The following is a 9,828-nucleotide window of genomic DNA, read 5'->3' as shown; positions in this document are numbered from 1 at the left end:
CTTATCTCCCTGAGTAGCAGTGGAGCAGATCAAAGATGGCGAATCTTATCTCCATGAAGCAGCAATGTAGCAGATTTAAGCCACCAACCTCATCTCCCTGAAGTTGCAGCGGAATAAATCAAGTTACAAGCCATAGATCTTATACCTCTGAAGTTGCAGTAGGTCGGAACCACAAACCTCGTTCCCCCAAAGTTACAGTGGAGTGAATCAAAGCGACAATGCCTATACCCCTGAAGATGCAGGGAATTGGAAAGAGGCTACTTGAAAAGCTTCTGAGTTAGAAGCGCCAAGAAGGCCAAGGTTATGTAAGACCCAACAAATTTGGCCCTTTTTAAAGTTTTTACTTTATTCTCGTTACAGGACAATAAGCGATGAGGGGTAGCTATAAATACCCAAATTTGACTGGGCCTTAATAAGAAAAAGCCCAAAATAATTTAAAAATTACAAAATAATTCAGCCCAATTGCCCAACCCAAATTAACTAATCAGACCCAACATAAACCTAGCCCAACTACCCAAACCCCAAACAAACCCTAACCCCAAATGCCTTTGCGCCGCACGTCGCGCGCCCTTCCGTGTCGTGTGCTGCTCTACCACGCCACGTCCACACCACGCCTCCGTGATCTTCGCTTCACACCTACAAGCACGCAGCGAACAATTGTAATTTAGGCTATATAAAGCCATTCTCAACAGTGTAAAAAGGGATTTTTTTTTACGATCAATATACAAAATAGAAAGAATTCAAAAAAATATAGCAGAGGCAGAGAAGCAAACAGATTCAAAGGTGTTCCATTTTGCTCTTTTTTATTTATATTTTTACTATTTTTTTTATATATTTTAGTAATAAACAAAAAAAAGGATTTTTACCTGTTTTTGATAGCCGAAAGGAAATTTTTAATTTTTCCGAACGCCGTGGGGTGGCACTTGACTGGAGCCATAGTCGGAGAGGAGAGGGGCTTCAGAGAATTTGAGAGAGGTTTTTGGTTTTTTTTTTTTTGAATTGGGAAAGAGTGGAAATTTTAAAAGAAATCTTGACTTATATAGGCCCCCAAAACGATATCGTTTTGGGACTAGCCTTAAAAGCCCAAAACGACGTCGTTTTGCCCTTGACCCATCCGACCCAACCCGTTCCAGCCTAGGATCCGCGTGTTTTTAATCGGAAGGGCTAATTGCGCATTTAGCCCTTCCGCTTTTTTATAGCCTTACAATTAAAATTTTCTTTATTTCTGATTTGACCCTATTATTTATTTCGATTGTATTTTGGTCCATATTTAAACGACACCGTTTTGGAAGGCAAGGATTATTGCCCTTTTGATCCCTCCTTGTTATTCGTGTGTTCAATGTGGCTTTTTCCTCTCTTTTATTTTTGATTTGGCCCCAAAACTTTTATTTTCAATTCAATTTAGTCCCTTTTCGATTATTTTGGCTATTTTATTGTTAAATTAATTAATTTGAGTTTTGTATTTACTATTATATTATTTATTATTAGTATTATTATGTTCATTATAACTGTCATTATTATTATTATTTATTATTATTTTCTACTATTATTATTAATATATTATCATTACTATTTTTTTCATATCAGTACTATCAGTACTATCATTATTAACTTTTTATTTTTATTTTTATTTTTATTATTAGCATATTATTAAGTTTATTAATATATTATTATTATCTTCTATTTTGTTGTCGTTATTATTATTTTTATCGTTACTATTATATTTATGATTATTGTTAGCATTATTTTATTATTACTATTATTATCATATTATTAAATTAATTAATTCTATATTATTTTCATTACCTTATATTTTTTTTTTACATTTACTACTATTATTATTACTATTATTATTTTATTATTATTACCTACATACTGTCATCATCCTTATATATTATTATTTTCTATTTTATCATTAATATCATTATTAACGTATTATTTTTTATTTTTATTAATATATTATTATTATTTTTCATTATTAATATTGTCATTATTTTAAACCTTTTACTTAGTATTTTCTTATTTCATTCATTCATTTGTTCACTCGCAAATTTTCTAAATTAAACTTTTATTAATATTCATTTATCCATCCACATATTATTCCTTTTTGGCTCGTGTTATTTTATTCTTTTTTTCATATCCCATATTTTTGCCCTTGTTATTGTTATTTTATATTGTCATGTTTATTACCCTATTATGCATATTCGCATTGTAATTTATTTCACATTTTATTTCAAAATCACGTTACATTTTTTACCCAAACTCGTAAAAAAGAGATTTTTTAAATAAAGGCAATATTCCGTGTTTGGAAATTCGAGAAATCGTGTCCTACCATACTGGGTTTTAATTTTTTCGTTTGGTCCAAATAACCGAATATCCTTTTAAATTTAAAATACATGAGTTTTAAATAAAATAAAAGGCAAGCTTATATTCGAGGGTTGAGATGTTGTGTCCTAACGTACTGGATATGACATCTTACCTTGATGTGAGATGGTCTTTGACATGCACTCTAATTTATCTAAGCGGATTTTAAGGAAAAACATTATTACTAAGTAGGGTTGTATTTAAACTCTTTTAAAATTTTCGATTTTCAACATTAAGGCATCAGTTAATCAACTAGGTATCAATTTTGGGCGTATCGAGGGTGCTAATCCTTTCTCGTACGTAACCAACTTCCGAACCCGTTTTTTTGAATTTCGTAGACCAAAACCATTGTTTTAATAAAGGAAACTGTTTGTTAAAAATAACCGCTTTTTCGAGGTGACCGATCACATCTCAATAAAAAAAGGATTGGTGGCGACTCTCAATTTGTGTTTTCAAAAGTCGATCCCTCTTTTTTCAAAAAAAAAGGTTTCGACACATACTACTTGCCGAATCGAGAACTTCATTTGATTAAACCGATTTGATTAGATGTAATTGGTATTTACAAAAAAAATAATACCTAATTTAATTATAAAATATATTTATTTTCTTTTGATTTTTTACAAATAAATTAAGAATAAATAAATCTGTACATTTTAGATTAGATTACCAATATATTGATATTATTTATATATAATGTTAATCTCACACATTTATTATTAATTATATAAAAATTGATTTTTAACTTTATTAATTATTATCATATTTAAATTAATCATATATAATATCAATTTAATTAAAAAATTGGATTTTGTTAGCTCGAATAACCTATTTGAAAATATCAAGATGGAGTGAATTGGCCTTTTAAAAATTTTTTAATTGCTAAGAAAAAGATAGAGACAGTGAACACATATATATATATATATATAGTGGTTCAACCCCAATTGCTTGCTACATTATCTTAGCTTTCCACAATTAAAGATTTTTTTCAAATTTACTAATTTGGCAATCTTTGAAGACAATTTTTAACCTTACAAACTCCCTTAAGGTTTCTACCCAAGCCTTAATACAAAACTGTTAGCTCGATAAATCAAACCGAAATTGCCAAGAGGGGAGGTGAATTGGCCTTTTGAAAATTTGGTGGAAGCAAAGATATAAAATGAAACAATGAACACAAAGAATTAGAGTGGTTCGACCCCAATTGCCTACTCCACTATCTTAGCTTTCTACAACTAAGGATTTCCCTAAATTCACTAATTTATTCAACCTTTGAGAACAAGATTTAACCTTACAACTCTCTTAAGACTTCTACCCAAATTTTAAGATAAACCCTCTCAAAGAATTACAAAGAAACAAACTAAAAAATAACCCTTACACGATCAAAGTGTTTGCTAATTAAGCACACATAAACTATGATACACTTGAATTATGGAATGAAAGCAAAGGATCACAAGTGTATACAAGAAAATTACGAAAGTATTGAGCACAAATTAAGGTTGTTTGATTGATGATTTTGCTTGAATATGCTATCTGTCATTGTAAGAACTTTAGAAGCTGATATTTATATCCCCTAAATGATTTCCAACTATTGATGTTGTTGTGGTAGTTAATAGAGCCACTGGGGATGTGAAAATCAGAGCACCTACAACAAGTATTAATACCAAATAAAAAGGTATTGATATTTTTTGCAATAAATTTTAAACTCAATGATTGTTGGAGTTTAACTATCGATACCAAAACAATTTTTATCGATACCTTAGGAAAATGTATCGATACCGTACCAATACTTTGTTGATTTTATATTTATATAAACATAATGCCATTTTGGTATCGTTTATTTGAAGGGTATCGATATTTCAAAATTATCGAACTTGGCCAAAAAAGTATTGATACTTTTTGGCCTAGAGCATTTCTGATTTGTTTGAAAACCAGTTTGATTCGTTAAAACCATTTTAACTTGGTTAAAATTATTTTAACTTGATTTTAAAGTTGTTTCAAAAATTTGCTAAGAGTTCAAAGTAAATATTCAAAAATTTATCTCTTAGACTTCAAATTGAAAAATCATTTTGTCAATTTTATTCAATTTTAACTTTTATTCAAAAACACTTTAATTTGTTATATCAAAATATTTTATCAAATAAAGTTTGGTTTAACAAAAACCCTCTCAAAGAGAAAAACAAATAAGCAAACTAAGAACAAACCCTTACAAGATCAAAATGCTTGCAAATTAAACTCAATTATAAAGAGAAACACTTGAGCTAAATGAATACAATGAAAGCTCACAAGTGTGTTTAAAGAAAATTGTTGAGAATTATAAGCACAAGGTTGTTTTGATTGATCTTTAAGCTTGATAATTTCTTTAGTTGTTGTAGGACATTTGGAAGCTAATATTTATACTCCCTAATTGATTTCCAACTGTTATGGTTGTTGGAAAAATGAATAGAGCCGTTGGGGATGAAATAACAAGTGGATTTAATTCACCGGCAATCACGAGTATCGATACTTGCTAACAAGGTATTGATATTTTTAGCAATTAATGCAGATTTCAGTGACCATTAGAGCTAGAAATATCGATACCAGTGAACTTTTATCAATACTATATGAAAAATATCGAGATTAGGTCAATACTTAGCTAAAATCTTTGAGAAACAGAATGTCAAATTGGTACCGATTTTTTGGAGGGTATCGATGTTTTAGAAACTATCGATACTTCTTGGTCTAGAGTTATATTGACTTGTTTTAAAACAATTTAATTTTTAATTGAAAAATTCTAACTTGATTGAAACCATTTCAACTTGATTAAATGTTGATTCAAAAAGTTTTTCTAAGAGTTCAAAGTAGTAGTTTCAAAATTATATTTCTTAGACTGCGTTTGAAGATACAATTTTGTCAATTTTATTTAAAAACATTTTAATTTGTTATATCAAAACATATTATCGAATAAGTTTGATGTAACAACTTTATTTTTATTTTTTAATTTATCCAGTTATATTTCATGATTTTATAAATTTAAAATTTTATTAATTAATAATATATTATAAACGTTTAAAACATATAATCAAATTAATTGATTTCACATAATATATTATCATATTTAATTAATATCACTTTTATTATTACATAATAATACTAATAAATTTTTATTAGAATGTCAATTTAGTATATAATTAATTTAAAAGTTTTTCCAAACTCATATTCTTATGTTTATTAATTTCTAATGGCACACGCATTACATGTGATTTTATGTATTTAATTTTTAATTAATTTTTAAATAATATATTTTTAATTCATTATTTTTATTGTTAAATCTAATTAAAATATATTAACAATTCAAATACCATATTAAAATATTGATATTTTGTAGATCAATAATTCTTTAATAATAAATATTTGTACTATTTTCAACATAATCTTCACTTTTTACTATTTGATTTTTATTTTTATTTTTATTTTCTTAACATTAAAAAAATTGACTATAATAATTTGTAAATAATTACTACTTTTATTTTTTGATTGAACTTTTTTTTATCTAGTAATGGTAAATTAAATTATAATAATTATTAAATGTGTAATTATTGCAACTTTATACTTATTAAAAATTAATTAATATTTCTAAAAGAAATATTATAATTATTTGAAAATGCGGTATTCTCATGTTTGATTTATTATTAACAACAGAAATTTGACAGCATAAGTCCGGAATAATAGCAAGAGATTGCTAAGCCATTATTTTTAGCAACCAATAGTAGATCTTCATTGAATATTACAACAACAACAAAGACAGCTTTGTCGGAAAAGTAGAAAATCTAAGCTTCAGTTTTTTCCTTTTTGCCCAAGAGCTGGAAACCAAATGCCAAACCTAAGATCAGGAGGGGTACCAAGAACTGTAATATCTTAAACAGAAAGCCGGGTTCGTCATCTTTTTGGGTCACTGAATACGTCTGTGGTTTGATCTTGTTTGGAGGAGGAACCGTGGTGCTGTCCACCTCACCAATGTAGTATTTTTTCATCATGTTCCTTGCATCATCACTGTGACCAACATCTTCGAAATCCTGTGTCGCATCTTTTCCTGCGTAACAAGTAGTTCATAGTGGTACCAACATGAATAAAGATGAATCAAGCCGGGATAAAGAAATACGATCCGCCGGTTAATTATTGGCAGATAATAATACAATCATCTTACCACTAGCGGCTAGCAAGACTTCATCTCCTCCAGGATGATCCTCCAAGAATTGGGTTACATCATACACCTGATATATTAGGATGAAAAGAAAATAGGTTTAAATGAACATGAAACAAGGCTTCATTGTAGTATTCAGATGGAATTATCTAATGTGGACTTATAAGCAAAAAACCAAATTTGAATTCACCGAAAATGTCAGCAATTCGACAGATACAGGATTCAGCATCATTTTTAATCAAAGATAAAATCTTGTCCCGTCCAGCACAGGTTTACAAGATGAATTAAATTTCTACTAATTTGAATAGTACCAGTAATCATTGGATATCGTGGATATGCATATATGGAAATACTTTGTAAAAGTTCAAATCGGAAGGGAGAATCTAATAATTTCATTTGTCATACACAGAACATTCAATTCAATATAGCCTTTCAAATTCTAGAATTAAGCTATAAAATATAAATCAACAACAAAAGAAGAGGGGAAAACCTGAAAACCAACCTTTCCAGATATCAAAAGCCAACAATCATCCCTTTCCTTGCGCTTTGCCAGTTCTTCAAAAACAAAAACCTTTTCCCCACAATCCATTTCTTCAACTACAGAAAAGAAAAACCCAGAAGTTGAGAGAGCAATGGGAGGGATTATGAGAAACTAATTGGGGAATAAATTAATAAATAGAGAGGGATTTTCTTACATGTTAAAGAGGAAGTCAAAGGAGTGAAAATCGGTGAGTTTGAACTAGACCAGCGGGTTGGATCGGGAGGTGGGAATATAGATTTAAAGAGATTTTTTGAATCAGTTAATCTATGATTTGGAATGGAAAAATTAAATCAGACCAAAAATAAGGTTGAATTAGATTTTTTAATTTTTTAAAATTTTGAATACACTAAACCAATTAGATCAATGGTCTAAAAATAATTTAAAGTTAAATTTATTTATGAGTTGGGTTATCCGCTCGAAGACTAGTTTAAAATTTAAGAAGATTTTGACAAAAATATTAGACTCAAAAGAAAGTTTCGGTAAAAAAATTAAGTTCACTTAAATTATGAGTTGAACTCAAGTTTGAACATTCAAAGCTCGCGCTTAGCCTAGTCTAATTCATTTTAAGTTTATATATTTTATATTATGTTATTTTTGTATATTAAATAAGGTAAAACACATTAAAAAATAAATTTATACTAAATATATAATACTATTTTAATATAAACATTAAAATAATGTTAAAATTTTTAATAAATAAAAAGGTATAAAAATATTAAATATTAAAATAATATATGAATGAATTTAAAAAGATTTAAATTAAATATTTTTTAAATATAGATAAATTTAGAAAAAATTTTAAAGGTAGGACTACAAATATAAAATAAGTCACAAATCCGGCCCTGAGCACCTGTATTTGAGGCCAGGGTTGTAATAAAACGTGTGGGAGAATCGCAGTTTTATCTTACTTGGCAGTGGTCTGACCAATCAGTCGCTGGCCAGGTGCTCCTACACTCATGTGGATCTTTTTGTGGAACACTTGATCTTTTCCTCCGCCACTTCTCTTTTACAATTTCTTTCTTAAAATGAATAAACAATCGCATCTGTTTCTAATATAAAATTTAGAAACTAATTAAACAAATAAGAAGAAAAAACTAATTTTTATTGGTTTGATCATATTTTTCAGAATTAATACCAACTCAATGAATTTTCCATTTTTGAAGATTTACAAGAGCTAGTAGACGGTAAATATATATATATGCCTCGTTCAATTCTCTCTTATATTTCCTCTTGGTTGTTTATACAAGGAAGATTATTTTCATACATTTTCCTCCATACTTTTTTTGTTATTCCATTTGTTCAAGACCAAAAGTCCCACCACTCATAACCACTACTGTAGCGATCAAAGAGATCATCAGAGTCAAAGCTCTGCCACTCTTCTGAAGATGTCAAAGAACCATCAGCTGGTTCCGCCATGCTTATAAAGTTAAGCTTTTCTTCCAGTCCAAAACAGTCTATCTTTATGCCACTATCATCATCCGAGACCCCTCCAAGTGCGTGTTCCGATCTTTCCATTGATAAACTGAGCTGCCCTTCAGAATCAGACTTGACACCCTCCCCCTGATCTGACTCTCCGTCAATGCTGTTCATTGATGTCACTTGTTCGCAACACTGGCCTTCCTCTTCTGGCTTCTTAAGCAAATGGTTCAGCTTCTGCAACTGTTATATTATATATGATTTAAAAACATCTAACATGTTATAATCTTTTCATTGCTTTTTTTGTATGCAAATGCAAAAGTGAAAGTAGTACCTGAATCACCAAGCCCTGCTTTTCTTTCTTTAAACTTTCGAGCTTGGAAGCTAGAATGTTATAATTGGCTTGTAGGATGCTGTAATCTTGTTCAAGCTGCTTCGATTTCCACCGAGCCCTCTTGTTCTGGAACCAGATTGCAACCTGTCTTGGGTGCAACCCCAACTCTTTAGCCACCTCCAACTTCTTCCCAGGCTCAAGCCTGGTTTCGGACTCGAACATCAATTCCAACGATTTGATTTGTTCATCGCTGAACCTCCTCTTGTTATTGTTCTTCGTTTTGGTTGTTGAAATTCCAGTCACCGACATCATCTCCTGCGTATAATTATCTCCCCCATCAAAAATCATTTCTAGGATCACTCTTTACAAGCTTTTAAGTAGTACAAAGCAGTGTTCAACAAAAGGGAACAAATTTGGACTTGTGTGCTTCTGAATATGCTTATATAGTAGTTATAAAGCTCATATGCAACCCAAGTGCGTGTATTTATAACCCTTTTATCTGCCCTTGAAACATTACCATTCGAATCTTCATTTGATTACCCCTTAGCTATGAAAAATAAAATTAAGGCTTAGAGGTCGGCATCAAGAGTCCTAGCCGTCCTTTTTCTTAGCCATTATGGCTAGCTTAATTATTATTTATTATCATAATTTAATCATGTTTAGTAATTTAACATCATGATCTTGTCGTTTTACAGATCTCTGATTCCATAATGTCATCGTTCAAATATTAATATTAAAAAATTATAATGTCTGAATCTAGACTTGTTTTTAATTATAAAGTATCAGACACATGAATCATGTTCCACCGGTTAATTAATATCGAATTCCATCTCCGATTATGTCTTTGGTAAAAAACATTCAGGGGTGTCTCAAGAGTAAAAGCAAGTTGTTTTAGTACCCCCAAAAATATAAGCCCCGTACTTATATATATATAATTTTTGAATCTCCACATTAATCTCGAAAACCTTATTCATTTTGATATAGCAGTTTTTCCCA

The 9,828-nt window shown here is 29.8% G+C and overlaps 2 protein-coding genes across 2 annotated transcripts; both read right to left on the bottom strand.

Annotated features, from left to right (window-relative positions):
* Nucleotides 1-5,991: 5,991 nt before the first annotated feature.
* Nucleotides 5,992-7,444, bottom strand: LOC107892965 (cytochrome b5). The gene is made up of 4 exons (XM_016817978.2): nucleotides 7,237-7,444; nucleotides 7,044-7,138; nucleotides 6,545-6,611; nucleotides 5,992-6,430 (listed from the first exon to the last, which is right to left on the bottom strand). Exons 2-4 carry the CDS (start codon nucleotides 7,128-7,130, stop codon nucleotides 6,168-6,170), a joined length of 417 nt encoding a protein of 138 aa, XP_016673467.1. The 5' UTR covers nucleotides 7,131-7,138; nucleotides 7,237-7,444; the 3' UTR covers nucleotides 5,992-6,167.
* A 719-nt stretch (nucleotides 7,445-8,163) lies between these two features.
* LOC107892953 (homeobox-leucine zipper protein ATHB-12) lies at nucleotides 8,164-9,305 on the bottom strand. Its single transcript, XM_016817969.2, has 2 exons — nucleotides 8,833-9,305; nucleotides 8,164-8,741 (listed from the first exon to the last, which is right to left on the bottom strand). Exons 1-2 carry the CDS (start codon nucleotides 9,178-9,180, stop codon nucleotides 8,382-8,384), a joined length of 708 nt encoding a protein of 235 aa, XP_016673458.1. The 5' UTR covers nucleotides 9,181-9,305; the 3' UTR covers nucleotides 8,164-8,381.
* Between the last annotated feature and the right edge of the window lie 523 nt (nucleotides 9,306-9,828).

The sequence above is a fragment of the Gossypium hirsutum genome, chromosome A07 (assembly GCF_007990345.1).
Source record: "Gossypium hirsutum isolate 1008001.06 chromosome A07, Gossypium_hirsutum_v2.1, whole genome shotgun sequence".
Lineage (NCBI taxonomy): Eukaryota > Viridiplantae > Streptophyta > Magnoliopsida > Malvales > Malvaceae > Gossypium > Gossypium hirsutum.
This window is presented reverse-complemented; position numbering and strand designations above follow the sequence as displayed.

Bases quoted from the DNA above. Each gene is read 5' to 3' on its own strand.
- LOC107892953 (XM_016817969.2), bottom strand. From the start codon at position 9,180: ATGATTTTTGATGGGGGAGATAATTATACGCAGGAGATGATGTCGGTG. The intron at 8,742-8,832 runs GTACTACTTTCA...ATAATATAACAG, and splicing joins AGCAGGGCTTGGTGATTCAG to TTGCAGAAGCTGAACCATTT.
- LOC107892965 (XM_016817978.2), bottom strand. From the start codon at position 7,130: ATGGATTGTGGGGAAAAGGTTTTTGTTTTTGAAGAACTGGCAAAGCGC. The intron at 6,612-7,043 runs GTTGGTTTTCAG...CTAATATATCAG, and splicing joins GGCTTTTGATATCTGGAAAG to GTGTATGATGTAACCCAATT. The intron at 6,431-6,544 runs GTAAGATGATTG...CTTGTTACGCAG, and splicing joins AGTCTTGCTAGCCGCTAGTG to GAAAAGATGCGACACAGGAT.